Source organism: Carlito syrichta, unplaced genomic scaffold (assembly GCF_000164805.1).
Source record: "Carlito syrichta isolate Samal-C Ts95f unplaced genomic scaffold, Tarsius_syrichta-2.0.1 Scaffold169693, whole genome shotgun sequence".
NCBI classification, from domain to species: Eukaryota; Metazoa; Chordata; class Mammalia; order Primates; family Tarsiidae; genus Carlito; species Carlito syrichta.
In genome coordinates, this window is record NW_007113789.1 from 33,707 (window position 1) to 54,201 (window position 20,495).

General features: G+C 53.7%; 1 protein-coding gene across 1 annotated transcript in view; it reads left to right on the forward strand.

Annotated features, from left to right (window-relative positions):
* The window catches only part of GABRR2 (gamma-aminobutyric acid type A receptor rho2 subunit), a 62,430-nt gene that overhangs the window by 1,855 nt on the left and 40,080 nt on the right, over positions 1-20,495 (forward strand). The window contains exon 2 of the mRNA XM_008051328.1: positions 10,351-10,457. Within this exon, the coding sequence (XP_008049519.1) occupies positions 10,351-10,457 (107 nt within the window). The remainder of the gene's footprint in view (positions 1-10,350; positions 10,458-20,495) is intronic.

Genomic DNA, 20,495 nt, shown 5'->3' on the forward strand with positions numbered 1-20,495 from the left:
TCCACTCACCTCAGCCTCCCAAAGGCGCGGGATTACGGGCTGAGCCACCAAGCCCAGCTTACTTTTTTTTATTTTATTTTTTTTCTGGTAGAGATGAGGCCTTGTTATGTTGCCAAGGCTGGTCTTGAACAATTGGGCTCAAGCAATCCTCTCGCCTAGGCCTCCCAAAGTGCTAGGATTACAGGCATGAGCCCGGCCACAAATATGAGAGACACCCCCAAATACCCAGAATTTATCTATAAGAAATCTTGTATTTATTCTTACATGTTTAAACTTCAGTCACCTTCAAAGCACTCTCTGTGTGACGCAATACGCCTATGGAGATGCTTTTCTCACTGCTCAAAACAGTTTTTGAACTTGTCCGTTTTTATGTCTTTCAGTGCTTCTGCCGTTTTTTTGTTTCACCTCTTCCACATGGGCAAAAGGTTTCCCTTTGAGGACTTTTTCATCCGGGGAAACAACAAAAAAAAGTCGCTGGGGGTGAGATTGGGTGAACGGGGAGGGTGTGGCACAGGGGCCATGCCGTTCTTGGTCAAAAACTGTTGAACGTTAGCGCGGTGTGAGCAGGTGCATTCCTCAATCGCCCAACATGAAATGGGCAAACCCACTGAAAGAATCTCAAAAAAAAATCCACTGAAGCTGAACACAGCCTCTCACATCAACGCTAGCTGTTCCACTGAGGCCAATGGGTTCCTAGAACACTTGCCTAGTGGGGGAATCCTATACTATACGGGGCCTGCCTTCCAAAAAACAATTCTGTTTTTTGGGGGGTCGCCCTTGCGTGTATGTTAAGTTTTAATTGCTTCCTTATTTTTAGAAAAAAGTTAAATATAAGTAAGAGTTACAATCTCTTCCTTCAGTGCCCTAGTGGAGACCGCTGCTCTGGGAGGCGTAGACACTTGCGAGGGCCTTGTCCTACCCACTCAGGGGCTACAGGCCCGAGGCCTCCAGAAGGGTGGGAGAGAGGCCCTGCCCTGGAAGACTCATCCTGGTTATGCTGCCAGAGTCACGGGCTGTCGAACTGGAAGTGAAGTTGGCGATTGCCTGGTCCAGCAAATCCCGATTCCCCGTTTTGGGTAAATGAGGATAGGTGTTGAGTGAAAGGGGGTTCTGGGGACACAAGAGTTTGGGAAACCCTGGCTGAGACCATTTTCAACAGATGGCTTTGCAGCAGAACTTCTAGAGCCTTTATTGTGCAAATGGGCATTGTGAATCCAGAAGAGGGGATAGTTATGCGATGTTTCTCAGAAACAATAACCCCCACCAAAAAACCCCCGCATTCTTTCTTGGACTGTCCTGTGGGATTCCTACTCCACGGAGCACACACTGGGAAACCGCCTGAGTCACCTCGTTTTCCAGAGGCGGCAACGGCGGCTCAGAGGCGTGAGTGACACCCGTGGCTCGCTGGACGCTGCACAAGACTAGGATGGAGGGTCCTGATTTACTTCGACTGGAGGAAAATTTATCTGAAGCTGTGTTTCCTTAGGATGGTGCTGGGGTCAGAGTCATCTCTTGGAAATCCCCGGGGTCAGCCCAGGCTGTTACAGCCTCTTGGTCACTTTTCCAACGGTCTCATTCCCAGACACCTGGAGCACGGGGACAGCTGGAATGTGACTCTAAGGGGGGAGGAGAATTTCTTCCTTTGTTAAAAATTAGAGTCTGAGTCTCCCTCTGCCACCCAGGCTGGAGTGCAGTGGCGTGATCGTAGCGCCCTACGGCCTCGAACTGCTCGGCTCAAGTGTCGCTAGGACTACAGGCACACATACCATGCCTGGCTAATTAAAAAAAAATTTTTTGTAGAGATGGGGTCTTGCTATATTGCCCAGGCTGGTCTCGAAGTTCTGGCCTTAAGCAATCCTGTCTCAGTTTCCTGAAGTACTGGGATCATAGGCATGAGCCACGGCACCCAGCCCCAGGAGAATTTCTTGAAATTTATCCTGTGAGATGCAAAAGTTGGAAAAGATGAGCATGTGCATTCAATGAAAGTAAAATATCTATCAAACTGAGGCTGGGGAAAAGGACAGGGAATGTGGTTCTGGGCCTTTCTGCATCTGCCAAGGCACATACACGGTCAGACAACCGCGGACGGATGCCTCCTTGTGAACAGTCATCCAAGCATCTGACTATCTTTCTTTTTGAGTTGGAGTCTCACTCCGTTGACCAGGCTGGAGTGCAGTGGCACACTCACGGCCACTGCAGCCTCGACCTGCTGGGCTCAGGTGACTGGAGGCCTTCCAAGTAGCTGGAACCACAGGCGTGTGCCACCACACTCAACTAAGTTTTTTGATTTATTGTAGAGACGGGGTCTCGCCATGTTGCTCAGGCTGGTCTCGAACCCCTGAGCTCTGGTAATCCTCTCGCCTCCGCCTCCCGAAGTGCTGGGATGACGGGCGTGAGCCTCTGTGCCCGGCTTGACTACTTTTCCAAATTACTTTCATTATTGACACGCAGGGGCTAAACAAAAATAACCAATAGGAATGACCTGACCCTTTCTGATTAGTCCGTGAGCTTGTTATCTCTTCAGAACAACTCCTCTGCTGAGAAGTCTTGTTCACACATGCCCGGTCATAACTTACACATACAAGCCACATACAAACCACACGTGCGGTTTCACAGGCACATACACAGTCACACGGTCACATTCATAGTCATTCCTCTGTCACACACAGTCACACTCACCTACGCACGCCACCACGTGCGACACAAGACAGGTCGGACCTCTCCTGACCCGTCTGCCTTCCCTGCCTCATCCTGGCCAAGGTGCGAAAATGAAGCGATTATTCCAGCTGGGTGCGGTGGCTCAGGCCTGTGATCCCAGCACTTTGGGAGGCCTAGGCAGGAGGATTGCTTGTCACCAGAAGACTGGTCTGAGTGACACGGTGAGACCCCCATCTTTTGTTTTTCCATTTATTTATTTATTTGAGCGGGAGTCTCACTCCGTCACCCAGGCTGGAGCGCCGTGACACGCTCACGGCCACCCCAGCGTCAACTTGCCGGAACTACAGGTGCGCACTACCATGCCCGGCTGATTTTTTTAATATATCGTAGAGACGAGCTCTCGCCAAGTTGCCCGGGCTGGTCTTGAACCCGTGGGCTCAGGCAATCCTCTCACCTCGCCTCCCAAAGTGCTGGGACTACAGGCTTAAGCCACCGCACCTGGCCTGCTTGATTTTATTATAGAGACGTGGGGAACAAGTCGGGTTAGGCACATAAGTAATCTACCTGCAGGTGAAGTTTGGCCTCCCACTGACCCTTACTTCCTCTGGCTTAGGACCAGGTATCCCTTATGTCGCCATGGGTCCGCCCTCCCCTTCTGGCGGTGTCACACCGCTGCCAAGCCCTCCTGACCCCCTGTTTAAACAAACAAACGAAAACAAAAAGCAATTAGCCGGGTATGGTGGTGCACACCTGTAGCCTCTCGGGAGGCTGAGGGAGAGGATGGCTGGAGCCCAGGTGTTCAAGGCTGCAGCGCGCTGTGATTGTGCCACCGCACCCCAGCCTGGGTGACAGAGCAAGACCCCAAGTCAAAAGAAACAAAAGCAATTATTCTGCCCAGCAACTGCTTTCGAAATGACGGGGGCCGGTTTTCTGGTCCTTTGCGTCCCTGTTTCTTGAATGGCTGCCGGGTGAGTCGGCTCCTCTAAGCTGCGGTTTGTGGTGCTTTGTCCGCCCTGCCTCTCGGCCTCCCAACCTCATTCCTGCTCCTCCCGGCCTGCTGCAGAAGCCGGCCTCCTGACCGCACGGTCTCTTTCCTTTCCTGCCAAGGGAGGTCCTTCTCCCTCGAGAGCTGAAAAAGAAACCAGCCTCTGGTCCGGGCGAGTCTGGGCCCTCTGGGGGTCGTCTCCTGGCCTCACCTGCCTTGGTTGCATCATGGCTCTGTTTTGCTGGACTCGTGACCCGTAAATGTCGCAGAGGGTCTCAGGGGAGGAAAAGGAGTTGGGACATCGGGAAGCCAGGTCCAGACCCTGGCTCTGCGGCTCTCTGGTCGTGAGGCCGTGTTTCCTGATCTCGCTGAAGCCCGTTTCGCGGGCTGAAGAGGGGACCGATGGCAGGGGGGCGTGGTGTGTCTCACACCTGGCGCTCAGGGCCTGCGGGAGAGAGGTGTGACCCCCGAGGACCTGCTCACTGTGATGCCTGCGCCTGCCAAGAACACCACGTGCGACGCAGGCCCTGTGTCCGAAGGCATTGTGGACGTGTTTTTTTTCTTCTCTCGCCGACTCCATAGTCTGGGTGTGCGGTCCCGTGGAGTTCTGGCTGCCCGCGTGGGGCGGTCTGGGAGTCCGGGGTCCTTGGCCCGGCCTGTCTGGGAGCGCCACTGTCTCCGTGAAAGGGTGAATGGACAGTGACCAGCTCCCGCGAATAGCCCGGGGCTCAGGATCTTAGTGGCCTGATCTCTTAAAAAAATGCTGGGCCCTCAATGGCAGTGGGGTTTAAATCTGTCCCTTGCCGGTGGCGGTGTTCAGGGGACTTCCGCTCCCCTAATCCTTTCCCTAAATGGATGTGAAAGCATGCCGACGGGAGGGATTTGCTTCCTGTGAGTCAGAGGGGCAGTGATCTGGCTGTACTCACAATTTAATGTCTATGATCTGCTAAGCCCTTGGGCTAAGCTCTTCATCTGCCTTCCTCGGGTGTCTTTGCTGGGGCGTCTGGACGCGGTCCCTCATGTCAGTGCCACCCGGAAGACCAGGCCTGGTGCCCCGGACTCCTGGAGGCAAGGCTTGGGGACAGGGTCAGTGAGCGTGGCAGCTCCTTGGAGGCACCTGACCGTGTCTACACAGGTGCCAGGGGCTGGACTGACGGCCCCGATTCAGCTACAGAGGAGACAGCAAAATTGGACCTCCCTGCTTGGCAGGCAGCCATAACGGGCATGTCAAAAGCAAATTTGAGCATGGCTTCCTCCTGCACCTGCTTGGCCCTTTCCTTGTTTTCCCATCGCCTTTGGATAAAGACAGAATTATTTTTTAAACTTTTTTTTTTGGCTGGGTGTGGTGGCTCACACCTATCATCCCAGCCCTTTGGGAGGCTGAGGTGAGAGGACTGCCTGAGCCCACGGGTTCGAGACCAGTGTGGGCAACTTGGCAAGACCTCATCTTTACAATTAAAAAAAAAAACATAGGTGCGTGATGGCACGCACCTATAGTTCCAGCTACTTGGAAGGCTGAGGTGGAAGGATCAACTGAGCCTGGCAGGTCGAGACTGCGGTGGTCATGAGCATGCCACTGCCCTCCAGTCTGGGTGACAGAGACAGAGTGAGACTCCAACTCAGAAAAAAAAAAAAAAAAGAAATGTGGAGAAGGGTGCAGTGGCTCACGCCTGTAATCCCAGCACTTTGGGAGGCCGAGGTGGGAGGATTGCTTGAGCCCAGGAGTTCGAGACCAGCCTGGGCCCTGTGCTGCCAGACACTGTTTCTACAGAAAAATTAAAAATTATCCAGGTGTGATGACACATGCCTGTAGTCCCAGCTACTCAGGAGGCTGAGGCAGAAGGATTGCCCAAGTCCAGGAGGTTGAGACTGCCGTGAGCCATGATCATGCCACTGTCCTCCAGCCTGGGTGACAGAGTGAGACTCTGATTCAAAAAAGAAAAATAAAAAGAAGAAGGTTGTGAAAAGTCCGTCAGCAGGAGCACCCGCGGGGCCTGCAACTGGCATGCGTGGGCAGCACGTGCTTGGCGTGAGGGCATGCCAACAGCTAGCGAGCACTGTTCTTTGGGAGAAGCATTTGTTCACTGAGAGCGGAAAGCCTTTTGTTTTTTTAGGTGCAACAGCGAGGCTGTTTAGGGCAGCGAAGCTCCTCTGTACGATGCCATCGCGGTGCAGCTGTGTCACCATGCATCTGTCCGAACCCATGCAATGCACAGCCCCAAAGGGGGACCGTAGGCTCTGGGGACTGACGCGTCAGGACGGGCTCATCCGCTGTCACAAATGCAGCCCTCTGTGAGGGACGTGGGCTGTGCACAGGTGGGGACAGGGGCTGTGTAGGAACGCTCCGTCCCTTCTGCTCAGTTATGTGGTGAGGTTGGGCGTGGTGGCTCATGCTTGTAACCTCAGCACTTTGGGAGGCTGAGACAGGAGGACTGATTGAACCTAGGAGTTCGAGACCAGCCTAGGCAACGTCTCGCATCTCATCTCAGCCGGGCTCGGTGGCTCAGCCTGTCATCCCGCGCCTTTGGGAGGCTGAGGTGAGTGAATGGCCTGAGCCCGCGGGTTCGAGACCCACCCGGGCAACTTGGTGAGACCTCATCTCTACAAAAAAAAAAAAAAGTCAGCTGGGCGTGGTAGCGCATGCCTGTAATTCTGGCTACTGGGAAGGCTGAGGCAGAAGGATCGCCGGAGCCCAGCGGGTCGAGGCTGCGGTGGCCGGGAGTGGCCACTGCACTCCCGTCTGGGCGACAGAGTGAGACTCCAACTCAAAAAAAAAAAGAAAACTCATCTCTTAAAAAAAAAACAAAAAACAAAACAAGACATTAGCCAGATGTAGGAATTCACCTGTAGTCCTAGCTACTTGGGAGGCTAAGATGGGAGGATGACCTGAGCCCAGGAGGTTGAGGCTGCCGTGAGCTGTGATCATTATGAGCATGCCACTGTACTCCAGCCCAGGTAACAGAGTGAGACCCCGACTCAAAAAAAAAAATTATGCCAAAACCTAAGATTTCTCTAAAAATGAAGTCTTTAAATATTTTTAACATTGCATTTATTTATTTTTTAAGTTGGGGTCTCACTCTGTCGCCCAGGCTGGAGTACAGTGGCACGTTCATGGCTCATGGCAGCTTTGACCCTCTGGACTCAGGCGATCCTCCCACCTCCGCCTCTTCAGTAGCTGGGACTACAGGTGCATGCCACCATATCCGGATAATTTTTTGATTTTTTTGTGACAACAGGATCTCCCTATGTTGCCCAGGCTAGTGTCAAACTCCTGGGCACAAGCCATCCTCCTTTGGCCTCCCAAAGTGCTGGGATTACAGACGTGCGCTACGGCTTACACATTCTTTAAAAGGCCATGTTCAGAGAAGAATATAACTCACACACTTATGTCGCTATCGCTTCCAAGACACTTCGCATGAACGGGGAGCCAGAGGAGGGTGTGGGGCTTTGACAGGTTTTCTGCTTAGTTTGGGTTCGAGAAAGGAGACACTCGGACACTTTGAACACTGATGGGAATGCAGTGTGGAAGAGGGAGAAGCTGAGGAAGCGGTGGCGAGGGTGTTCGAGGGAGGAGTTCAGTGGACGCCGTGGGAAGCGGGTTAGGCACTTCTGCCGAGCCCCAGTTAGCCCAGAACCCGCACGGCCGAAGGACGGGAAAGCAGAGTATGGACAACGAGGGAGACAGTAGCAGGGTCTGAGGAGCCGTAGGTGGGTGAGTTCAGCAACTAGATGTGAGACTGGGTGAGACGGCTGCCAAACAGGAGGCTGTCCTTACACAAGCCAGGCGCACCTCAGGACATTTGCACTCGCTGTTCTCACTTTTGGAAGGCACTTCCTTCAGGTTCCCTTGCGACTCACTCCCTGCCTACAGGTCTCAGAAGAATTCCCATCCAGCTCATCCCCACCCCCATCCATCTCTCCCTTATTCCTTACCCTGGTTTGTTTGTTTGTTTGTTTTAGAGACAAGGTCTCGCTATGCTGCCTAGGTTGGTCTTGGACTCCTGGGTTCAAGCAGTCCTCTGGCTTCAGCCTCCCAAAGTGCTGGGATTACAGGCATGAGCCACTGCACCTGACTTGCTTTATCTTTTTTTTTTTTTTTTTTGAGTTGGAGTCTCACTCGGTCGCCCAGACTGGAGTGCAGTGGCCACTCCCGGCCACCGCAGCCTCGACCCGCTGGGCTCCGGTGATCCTTCCGCCTCAGTCTTCTGAGTAGCTGGAACTACAGGCGCGTGCTACCAGGCCTGCCTAATTTTTTTTTTTTTTTTATCGTAAAGATGAGGTCTCGCCAAGTTGCCCAGGCGGGTCTCAAACCCGCGGGCTCAGGCAATCCACTCATCTCAGCCTCCCAAAGCGAGGGATTACAGGCTGAGCCACCGAGCCCGGCTTGCTTTATCATGTTTAATGGCACCTGGCATTTCCTGAAGTCACATTATTTACCTGTCCACGTGCTTATTGTCTGTCTTCCCCATGACTTGAACAGCACCCAGACAGAGTAAATACTCCAAGAAATGTGTCGATCGAATCCATTTGCGACTATGGATTGAGGACCTGCACACAGAGAGAGAAACGGGCAATTCCTGAGCCCTCAGCGGGGTGGCTGGCGGCCTGGGCGGTGAGACGCTGGGCCCGGGACTTTTAACGGTAGGGCTGGGCCTGGTGGCTCCGGCCTGTAATCCCAGCACTTTGGAAGGCCGAGGCGGGAGGATGACTTGAGCCCAGGAGTTCGAGACCAGCCTGGGCAACATAGCGAGACCCTGTCTCTACAAAAAAAAAGGAAAACAATAGGCCAGACGTGGCGGCCCGCATCTGTAGTTCCAGCCACTCAGGAGGCTGAGGCTGAAGGATCGCCTGATCCCAGGGGTCGAGGCTGCGATGAGCCGTGATTGAGCACCCCAGCCTGCACGACAGAGTGAGACTCTGAGTTCAGAAAAAAGAAGGAGAGCTATGCATCGTCTAAACAGGGAAGGCCGGGCTTACAGGGGAGGCTGGGGCGGGCAGGTAGACAAGCACTGAACAGTTCGCCTTTTGGTGAACGAGGAGGATCTTGGTCTCAGCGCCGTCCCGCATGGTTGTAGCCACCAGCCCCCATGTGGCTGCCGGGCACAGGAGCGTGGCGAGTGTGGCTTTGTGACCGTGACGCACGGTCAGCCACAGGGGCCTGGTGACTCTCGGCCAGCGCAGCTTGAGCCACGCAGTCAGGGCGGGCTGGAGAGAGTGGAAGGGAAGCAGCAGCCCAAGGGAGCGTGTGGCCTCGGCCGTGCCCTCCGGTGGGAGACACATCGCTTCCCTCTCGGGGTTCAGACAGGACACGCCCTGTTCTCTCCAATGTGAGTGTGAGTGGAGTGGACAAGAGCACGGTGTCCATGAGCGTGTCCATAAACAAGCAACGGACAGCTGAGACCACGTTTCCGTTTATTTCTCAAACCCTTCAATATACTGCACAGAACAGACTCACAGAAGGCCCCGAGGGCCTCTGGTTCCCTCGTGCGTAATCAGCTGTCCCTCACTCTTTAGGACTTAATCGTCAGCCTCAGTATCCGGCTGGGCACGGTGGCTCACGCCTGTAATCCCAACACTTTCGGAGGCTGAGGCGGGAGGATCACTTGAGGCCACAGTTCAAGACCAGCCTGGGCAACATAGTGAGATTCCCCCATCTCTACAAAAAATTAGCTGGGCATGGTGGTGCACGCCTGTAGTCCCGGTTGCTTGGGAGGCTGAGGCAGGAAGATCACTTGAGCCCAGGAGTCTGAGGTGGCAGTGAGCCACGATTGTGTCACTGCAGTTCAGCCCGGGTGACGGAGTAAGACTCTGTCTAAAAAAGAAAAATAAAAAAAGTGCAAGGATTCAAGTTATATTTCATCAAAATCAAGACGTTTCCTTCCCTTTCTCCCTCCTTGCTCTGCTTTGTTTCCTTCTTCTCTTTCCTTGGTTTTCTCTCTTTCTTTTTCCTTTTTCTGGCTTAGTGATAACCCTGTCAGCAGAATTGCTTTAGACAATTCTAGACCCGACTGCTCTTGGGTTGTATGTGATTGTGGTAAAGAAAATGACCCGGAAAGCATATGAAAGTGAGAAGAGAGAATCCCTCATTGCCTAGTTTAGAGGAAGGGATTGACCAGGGCCGTGTCCGGGGCTCCAGCTCCGGCCGTCACCTCCAGGGGGGTGGTCAGAGCCACTCCATCCCCAGCCACAGCCTTGGTCCCTACCTGCCGCAGCTCTGCCCCAGGGCGGATTCTGCAGACCCGGACCAAGGTGAGGAGCATCAGGTCTGCCCAGGACACAACCAGCATTTAAAAGTAACCCGCCTCTCTCTTCGAAGGGTGCTACTCACACAACCACGATTATCCCAACGCAGGGACTTTTTAAAAAGAAAAGGCGTCACGATCTCCTGCCACTCAGTCCAGTTATTTTCACCCCATCATGGCTTTTGGCGAGACAATTAAGAGCCGGCGGGTAAAACGCTGTCCCACCCGGGAAGGCATCCACCGTAGGGAGGCTCTGGAAAGGCCTGGTCCTCGGGTCAGCCCGCCTGTGCGGGTCTCGGGGACGGGTGGGGGGTCCTCGGCCCTCCCCCACCCTGGGTCGAGCAGGAGAGGGCAGGGTGGAGAAGAGGGCCTGACAGGTGGGTCTTGCAGGGAGTCGCCTTCCCGGATCCTCCCTCCGAATGTCCAGAGGGCCGATGGAGACATGGCTCTTGCTTGTCTTTGCAGTCACCTGTACAGGAAGAACCTCGATGTGACCAAAATCCGAAAGGGAAAGCCTCAGCCGCTCCTCAGAGTGGACGACCATGACTTCAGCATGAGGCCCGCCTTTGGAGGTAGGACCACCCTCCCTGGGTGCCCATGGGGCCTTGGCTCAGGCCGTGCGGAGCGGCTGGGTCTGGGCCTCTGACACAGCCCGTCTGTCTGGATTTTCCCACTCAGTCAGATGAGCCCAACTCTGACCCCGAGTGCCTCAGTTTCCCGAGGAGAAAAGGAGGCAGTGAGGAGGGCTGTTAACAGAAGAGACCAAGCTACCTACCTTCACAAGGGAGACCGGCCCTGCTGCGGCCCGGGACCTTTTCCTAAAAAGATAAGAGCATGCAGGGAGAGTTGGGACAAGATGGCGCCTCTGGGCTGCCCTGGGAGTGGCCGGGGGCTTACTGTTTTGAGGGGGACACCTGCTTTCCAACACGGCAGCAACAACTTAACCCATCACAGAGGTCACTCGCATGCCCCCAAAGGCGATCTGCTACTTTTGGGGTCAGGGAGGAGAGGCATGGCTGGCTGTTCTTCCTGGGAACGGGGAACATGCCATGGTGTGGTTCCGGCTGCCATCCAAAACACCATAGGCTGCTGAGATCATAGACAGCAGACATTTATTTATCTATTGAGTTGGGGTCTCACTCTGTCTCCCAGGCTAAGTGCAGGGGCACGATCATGGCCACCACAGCCTTGACCTGCTGGGCTCAGGCGAGCCTTCTGCTTCAACCTTTTGAGTAGCTGGAACTATAGGCGCACGCCACCACACCAGGCTAATTTTTTGATTTATTGTAGAGACAAGGTCCTGTCATGTTGCCCAGCTGGTCTCGAATTCCTGGGTTCAGTCAATCCTCTTGTCTTGACTTCTTAAAGTGCTGGGATTACAGGTGTGAGCCACCACGCCCGGCTAATTTTTTATTTATTGTAAAGAAGAGGTCTTGCCAAGTTGCCCGGATGGGTCTCGAACCCACGGGCTCAGGCAATCCACTTGCCTCAGCCTCCCACAGTGCTGGGATGACAGGCATGAGCCAACACACCTGGCCTGACAGAAACTTATTCTCACAGTTCTGGAGGCTGAAGTTCGAGATCAAGGTGCCAGCAGATCAGTTTCCGTGTCTGGTGAGGGCCCACTTTCTAGTTCACAGACAGCACCCTCTTTTTCTTTTTTGAGTTGGAGTCTCGCTCTGTTGCCCAGACTGCAGTGCTGTGGCCGCTCCCGGCCACCGCAGCCTTAACCTGCTGGGCTCCGGCGATCCTTCCGCCTCAGCCTTCTGAGTAGCTGGAAATACAGGCGCGCGCTACCACGCCTGGCTAATTTTTTGATTTATTGTAGAGAAGAGGTCTCGCCAAGTTGACCAGGCGGGTCTCGAACCCGCGGGCTCAGGCAATCCCCTCGCCTCGGCCTCCCAAAGTGCTGGGATTACAGGCCGGCACCTTCTTACTGTAAACTCACATGGGGCAAGGGACAGGGGAGCTCTCTGGGGCTTCTTTGATGAGGACACTAATTTCATTCACGAGAGCTCCACCTTCACTACCCAACCACCTACCAAATCACGTCCTAAGACCAACATGTTAGGGGTTAGGAGTTCAACTTGTACGTTTTGTGGGGACATAAACATTCAGCCCATAGCAGCTGGGAAAGGAGTCCACCGTCTGCTCTGACCAGGACGGGAGCTGGATAAGGACAGCAGGTTGTGTGAGATCCCTGGGCCAATTCCTGGCTTGTGCATGTGGGGAAATGGAGTCTCCAAGCATTGCAGCCCATGGTCCCTGGCCAAGGCAGACCCAGGCAGACAGGCTTCCTTTTCTCCTTTACCTCTGCCCTGATCTTCTTGTGGGTCCCCGGGGCAGCCGGAAGGAGCAGGGGTGACCTTCAGACAGGTCACCAATCCTTTCTGAGCCTCCATTTGCTGGTTTATAGAATGGGGGTAATAATCCCCACGTACGGGGTAGCTGTCCAGATTAAACAAGATAATGTATGCAAAGCCCCGATACACATTCGTTCATGTCTCCTCCGAAAAACCCAGCTGTCAGGCCTCCCTCTTGTGTGACTGTTCAGGGATTAAGAAATTAATTTATCCCAGAGGCCTTTGCTTTTTAAGGGGCCTCAAAGCCTCCCACTAAATTCCCTGAGCTCTGACACCTGCTAAGCAGAAGAAAAGGAGGCGGCAGATTTCAGTCCCGGGACCCATCTCCTTCCCGCCCAGCAACTGAATCACCCCAGGTCAAGAGGAGGCCGCCATGTGTCTCCTCGGGGGGCGGCCGTGGGCAGTTTCATAGGGCCAAGGAATCCCATGGAAATAAGTTTGATCGAATAAGCGGTTTAAAATAGCTGTGTCTGCTCTGGGAAGTGAATGCAAGACGTCCCCATACACTGGAAGCCCTTCCTTGTGTAGCTTCAGTTAAGAGCATAGAGGATCCACTAAGTAGCTAAGAACAGCCATACACAATACAGGAAGACCCCTACATATGAATGAGTTCTGTTCCGAGAGTGCGTTCATAAGTCCAATTTGTTGGTAAGTCCAACAACGTTAGCCTAGGTACTCAACTCAGACAATCGGCTGTACCTCATCGCTGCTTTTATGCTTGCTTCTGGACATCCTGGGCTTGAAGGAAAGCTATGGTACTACCGTGCTCTATACAGAACTGTACAGTAAAGTACACAAAAGCACAGCTGCTGGTAGAGGATACACACACATGACAATGTATGCCAGACAAGTGGACTAACTTGTGTGATCGGACACGTAAAGGCACATTCACATCTTTGAAAGTCTGTAACTTGAAGGTTCGTATGTAGGGGACTTACTGTATTATGAGTGACAGTTACCACTTTCATAGTGATTATTCTGATCAAGGTGCTTACATATATAATCGTTTTTTTTTTTTTTTTGAGTTGGAGTCTCACTCCGTCGCCCAGACTGGAGTGCAGCGGCTGCTCCCGGCCACCGCAGCCTCAACCCGCTGGGCTCCGCAATCCTTCCGCCTCAGCCTTCCGAGTAGCCGGAATTACAGGCATGTGCTACCACGCCCGGCTGATTTTTTGATTTATTGTGGAGATGAGGTCTCGCTGCCCAGGCGGGTCTCGAACCCGCAGGCTCAGGCAATCCACTCACCTCAGCCTCCCAAAGGTGCGGGATTACAGGCTGAGCCACCAAACCCGGTTTATAATCTTTTTTTTTAAGTGAGAAAGCAGGATTTATTGAGACGACAGAGAAGCTCCCACAGCGGGAGGGGACCTGAAGGGGTTGCCTGTCTATAATCTTATTTTAATCCACCCATTTACTCGATGAGGTAGATGCCATTATTGTCCCCAGATGAGGAAATTGAGACACAGAGAGGTGAAGTGAGCAGTCACCCTGCTAGGACCCTCACTCTTAGCTGGTCTCTTTCTTGCTTCCGACTTGCATGTCCCTTGAGGTAGAGCTGATGTATCCCTTATGCAGAGTGGACACACTGCCTGGGGCCCAAAACACTTCTAGGGACCCCCTAAAAATGTTTCAATGAATTTTAAAATAAGAAAAAAAAAATGGCCAGGCACGGTGTCTCACGCCCGTAATCCCAGCATTTTGGGAGGCCGAGGTGGAGAGGATTGCTTGAGCCCAGGAGTCTGAGGCCAGCCTAGGCAGCATAGCAAGACCTCATCCCTACCAAAAAAAAAAAAAAAATTAGCTGGATGTGGTGGCGTGCACGTGTAGTCCCAGCTACTTGAGGGGCTGAGATGGGAGGATCGCCCGAGCCCAGGAGGTCGAGGCTTTGGTGAGCTCTGACTGTGCCACTGCACTCCAGCCTGAGCTACAGAGTGAGACCCCAACTCAAAAAATAAAAAAGAAAGAAGAAGAAAAATACATATTTTAGGCAGAAGAAGTTGTTTTAATATGTATTATTAATATATTAACCATGATACTAACAACGTCATAAAATATGCTTTTTGATATTTTTTATAGCAGAAAAGGCCCAAGAAAGCCAAATGGCCCAGGGTCCTCCAAAGTCATAAGGTGGCCTTGCCTCAGTGTGCTGTTTTGGGGGCAGGTGTGTGTGTATGTCTGGGTGTGGGTGGTATTCTGAACACGTTGTTACTCTGTAGCAGAGGTGGTTGTGGCCGTTAGGAGCCTGAGCAATCACCCCACTAGTACCCTCAGTTCATAGAAGAAGATCCTGGGGTCCAGGGGGTTCAGTGATGGCTACCAAACAACCGAGGGCAGAACTTAGGTTTCTTCTGACACCAGCTGCAAAATTGGAGATCTCCTAAAAACATCCCCTCCTTTAAGAGAAAGCCAGGAGCTATCTTGCAGGAAGGGCAAGTGAGGTTTTACCGTCTTCCCAAAAAATGCTGCTCTGAGCAGAATTATGCAACGTGCCGCAGCCCTGTTGGGTGCTCCTTCAAGCCACAAATGAGGAGCCAACGAGACTTCTCCTGCAGTGATCACCACACCTGCTGGGCCCTTTTGCGGGGCCTTCCGGAGGGTAGAGGGTCAGGACTGTCCGCTGCCCCTGCCTGGGTAAGCTTCTGTCCCTGGGGAAGGGCCTTGACTTCGGAGGAGCTGCGGGAGGAGGAGGAGTCAGCTTTCCGAGGCGGGAGAGACCCGAAGCTCGGACACGTCCGCCGTGAAGACCTCAGTCCCCAAAGCAGGGGCAGGGGCCACGCCTCGTTCCTTCCAACCCCCTCCCAGGGCGGCTGGTTCTCTGGGCAGCTTTATTCCCCAGCCGGGCTTTCCTGGATGTCCAGTGTCATTTGAATGACACGGGCAAGGGGAGCACACAGTGACGGGCCAGGGCTCCACGCCCCAGGGAGCCCATAAGTCAGAAGGGTTGTGGTGCCCAGAGTCCTGGCCAGGTAGGCAAGAGGGGATGATCGCAGGAGGGGGCTTCCCGCTGCTGCCATTTCAATGACCTTTATAACCCATAGTCTCTGGGGACACCTGGAGATGGCTCATAGCCAAGAAGCCTTCCCTGCAGGGGCTCTGGTTTCGTGTGTCCCCGTGCCATCTGGATCCTCATCGTCAGGCATGGAGCACGGCCCGGGGGACAGGTGAGGAAGGAGGCTGGGCGGACAGCGCCCAGGTGATGCTGTCCGAGATAGAAGGTGCCCATCCCTGGAGGCAGCACTGAGGCAGCTTCTCGTGAAAAGTGGAGCCTGCGCCGGGCTCGGTGGCTCAGCCTGTAATCCCGCGCCTTTGGGAGGCTGGGGTGAGTGGATTGCCTGAGCCCATGGGTTCGAGACTCGCCTGGGCAATTCGGCGAGACCTCATCTCTACAATAAATCAGAAAATAGGCCGGGCGTGGTAGCGTGCATCTGTAGTTCCAGCTCCTTGGAAGGCTGAGGTGGAAGGATCGCCCGGGGCCAGCAGGTCGAGGCTGCGGTGGCCGGGAGCGGCCTCTGCACTCCAGTCTGGGCGACAGTGTGAGACTCCAGCTCAAAAAAAAAAAAAGAAGCCAGGCTCGGTGGCTCAGCCTGTAATCCCGCGCCTTTGGGAGGCTGAGGTGAGTAGATTGCCTGAGCGCGGGGGTTCGAGACCCGCCTGGGCAGCGAGACCTCATCTCTACAATAAATAAAAAAATTAGCGAGGCGTGGGAGCGCGCCTGTAATTCCGGCTCCTCGGAAGGCTGAGGCGGAAGGATCGCCGGAGCCCGGCAGGTCGAGGCTGCGGTGGCCGGGAGCGGCCACTACACTCCAGTCTGGGCGACAGAGTGGGACTCCGACTCAAACAAAACAAAACAAAACAAACAAAAAAAAGAAAAAAAAAGAAAAGTGGAGCCTGGGCCCAACCCCCCGAAGTGCTGGCCCAAGACCTCGTTCCTGAAGGACCCCCCCACGTGCTACGCAGGTCGTTTGAGCGAGATGGCCCTCTGTCGTCAAGAGCATCGTGGCTGTGCCCGCTTCCCTGTCTGTTTTCTCTGAGAGGGACTTCCTGGGGACTGGTGTTTAGAAGGAGCTGAGAGCGGGGAATCTGCCCAGAGCTGGATACCCCTTGGGTGACCTCTCTCTGGAAAGAGAAAAGATTAAAAACCTAGCAGCTTTCTAGTAATCCCAGGGATCAGTGGAAACCAAATACCTTGTCTAAGCGCCCAGCTGCTTGATTCGGCGGCTGCCCTGCCCGAAACGTCTAGAGGCACGGGGTTTCGCCTCCGTTTGTCAGGCGAGATGTCACAATGCTGGTTTTTTTAAAAGTTGTGGTGAAAGAAAAAAATAAAATAAAAAATATATATATAATATAAAATAGAGAGAGAGAATACAAATTTTGCCATTTTAACCATTTTTAAGTATATAATCCAGTGTCACTAAGTACGTTCACACTGTTGTCCAACCATCACCACCACCCAACTCCAGAGCTTTTTCTGTACTCACAAAACAATGACTCCGGGTGGTGGGTATACTTAAAACCCAAGCCCAAACTGTTTGTATCCCCTAAAGCTACTGAGATAAAGAAAAATAAATCAGAAATTAGACAATGTCTCCTCATTCCTCCCCCACTTCCCAGCCCCTGACAAGCGTCATTTTGCTTTCTGTTGCAATGGTTTTGACTAGTCTAAGTACTTCATATAAGTGATTCCATACTATTTCTGGCTGGCTTTTGTGACCGGTTTATTTCACCTAGCATAATGTCTTCGAGGCACCTGTCGTAGCATTGATAAGATTTTTATTGTTAAGGGCTGAATAATAGTTCATGGCATGTATAGACCACATGTTGCGTACCTGTTCACCTATGGATGGGCATCTGGGTGGTTTCTCCTTTTCGGCTGTTGTGAATAATGCTGCTGTGAACGTGGGTGTGCAGATATCTGATCTTGAGCAAATTCTTTTTTTGAGTTGGAGTCTCACTCTGTCCACCCAGGAGTGCAGTGGCTGCTCCCGGCCACCACAGCCTCGACTTGCTGGGCTCCGGCGATCCTTCCGTCTCAGCCTTCCAAGTAGCTGGAACTACAGGCATGTGCTACCACGCCCGGCTCATTTTGATTTATTGTAGAGATGAGATCTCGCCAAGTTGCCCAGACGGGTCTCGAACCCGCGGGCTCAGGCAATCCATTCACCTCAGCCTCCCAAAGACACGGGATTACAGGCTGAGCCACTGAGTCTGGCTTGAGCAGATTCTTTTGGGTTTATACCTAGAAGTGGGGTGCTAGATCATGCAATAGTTCTATTTGTAAGTTTCTGAGAACCCGCTGTAACTGTTTTCTGTAGTGGCAGCACCATTTTGCGTTTCTGCCAGCACAATGCTGATTTTAGTTCAGACTGTCTAGATGGGAAGGAAAGGGGGATGTCGTGTCATCACGGAATCTTTTGAAATATACCCAGGGAATTTGTCAGAATGGTCAGGAAAAATGATGGAAACAAGTAGGTTAGGGTCTCCAACCAAAATGTTTTTGTTGGCCGGGTTCGTGGCTCAGCCTGTAATCTCAGCACTTTGGGAGGCCGAGGTGAGTGGATTGTCTGAGACTGTGGGTTCAAGATCCACCCGGGCAACTTGGTGAGAACTCATCTCTACAATAAATCAAAAATCAGCCGGGCGTGGTAGCGCGCGCCTGTAGTTCTGGCTACTTGCAAGGCTGAGGCGGAAGGATTACTGGAGCCCAGCAGGTCGAGGCTACAGTGGCCAGGAGCGTGCCACTGCACTGCAGTCTGGGCAACAGAGTGAGACTCCAACTCAAAAAAAAAGTTTTTGTTATAAGACAAATATGTGGCCGGGAACGGTGGTTCATGCCTATAATCTCAGCAAGAATGCAGCCCATAGCTGGACCCTTTGGGAGGCCGAGGTGAGAGGATTGCCTGAGCCTTGGAGTTCGAGGCTAGCCTGGCCATCATAGCAAGACCTCGCCTATACAATAAACCGAAAAGTTAGCCGGGTATGGTGGCACATGCCTCTAGTCCCAGCTGCTCGGGAGGCTGAGGCAGGATTGCCAGAGCCCAGGAGGTGGAGGCAGCCACAGCTGAGATTGTGCCACCGCCCTCCAGCCTGAGCAATAGAGTGAGACTCTGATATCCCCCCCCAAAAAAGTATTTTTTCAGCTGCTACGCTGTGTTGGACAGGGTCCTTGACCCTGTGGACCCAGTAGTGAGCAAGACTGACACAGTCCCCGGGGTTTATGATGTGCGAGTCGGGAGACCATTGTTAATGAAACCCTCGTGTGGAGTCGGCAAATTGTGAGGGCCACTGGGGAGGGAAGTCCCGGGAGCTGCCGGGTGCATGGGAGGGTCTGGCCGTGGGGCTCCAGGGAAGGGCTGCCCCGAGGAGGAGCCAACCTTGCCTGGGAAGCTCGCTCTAGTGGGTCCTTGATGCATTAAGTGACTTTGCATGGAACAATCTCTTGCTCTCAAGAAGCTAGTGGTCTCCAGAGGAAGCAGATGCATGATTAAGAGCAATCCGCCTGGGCAACTTGGTGAGACCTCATCTGTACAATAAATCAATCAGCCGGGCGTGCTAGCGCGCGCCTGTAGTTCCAGCTCCTTGGAAGGCTGAGGCGGAAGGATCGCCGGGGCCCAGCAGGTGGAGGCTGCGGTGGCTGGGAGCAGCCACTGCACTCCAGGATGGGCAACAGAGTGAGACTCCCAAAAGCTGGGCTCGGTGGCTCAGCCTGTAATCCCATGTCTTTGGGAGGCCGAGGTGAGTGGATTGCCTGAGCCCGCGGGTTCCAGACCCGCCTGGGCAACTGGGCGAGACCTCATCTCTACAATAAATCAAAAACTAGTCGGGCGTGATAGCGCGTGCCTGTAGTTCTGGCTACTGGAAAGGCTGAGGCGTAAGGCTCGCCAGAGCCCAGCAGGTCGAGGCTGCGGTGGCCGGGAGTGGCCACTGCACTCCAGTCTGGGCGACAGAGTGAGACTCCGACTCAAAAAAAAAAAAAGAAGAGCAATTGAGTACCACAGAATCAAGGCAGGGTGTCTCTACTGATAAAGTCGAGAAATGAGGGAGGGGTCCGTTCTGCCCTGAGAGGGGACCACAAGAGCCTGCTTTCAAGAGGCGACGCTTGCAGTGAGTCTGGAAGGATGCGCAGAAGTGAGCACCAGCAGACCAAGAGAGAGCAGAAAGACAGCCTGGGAGAAGGGCGTGCCTGCGTGAAGGCTGCAGGACAGGAGGCGGGGAGCGTGTCAGGGAGTGGGGTGGCTCCACGTGGCTGGGCTAGCTCTCTCTTGTGCGCGCACACGTGTGTGTGTGTGTGTGTGTGTGTGTGTGTGTGTGTGTGTGTGTGTGTGTGGACAGGGAGGGAGTGTGATCAGGGCCACACGAAGGGAAGGCAGGTGCAACCGGCTGCACAGCTCTGGGAAGGCTTTCACGAGTTAATTTATTTTAAAAGACAGGGTCTTGCTCCGGTGCCCAGGCTGGATGCAGTGAAGCATGATCTTGGCTCACTGCAGCCTTGAACGCCCGGGCTCAAGCAATCCTCCCACCTCAGCTTCCCAAGTAGCTGGGATGACAGGTGCCCACCAACATACCCAGCTGGTTTTTGTTCTGCTTTGTTTTTGCAGAGATGAAGTCTTTGCTATGTTGCCCAGGTTGATCTCGAGCTCGCGGCCTCAAGTGATGCTCCCACCCTGGTCTCCCAAAGTGCTGGGATTACGGGCATGACTCACCACGCCCGGTTTTGCTCTAGGAGGCTCACCGTGGGCCTGCGTGGAGGAGGCTGAGGGGCTGAGGACAGACGCAGGACACTGGCTGGGCCTTCAGCGAGGTCCAGACCAGAGCTGGTGAGGGCTTGAGCTAAGAGCACAGTGAAGGGGGCGGGGGAGGTCTGAGAGGTGTGAGGGAGAAGAACCAGGTCTTGGTGTCTGGCAGATTTGGAGGCTCCTGGGGCACCTCCTGGCATCTAAAGACAGGACATCCTGGTCAAGGACTTCGTAGCAGGAAGCAGACGGCTGCTCAAAGGTGACTGAAGAGAGTTTTCCGAGGTGCCTTTGCAAAGGCGTGGCAGGGTTGAGGAAAACCAGCAAGCTCTGGTGACACCAGTGGGGCCGGGGAGCGTGGGCGCCGTTGCCAGGCCAGGGCCTGCAGGGTCGGAGTAGGAAGCAGGGACTTGGAAAAGGAGTGGAGGCCTCTGGGTGAGGGTGCTGCCCGTAGCTGGGCAGGGAATGACACAGGAGAACCGATTCCTCTCACTCTTCTGCCTTTTTTTTTTTTTTT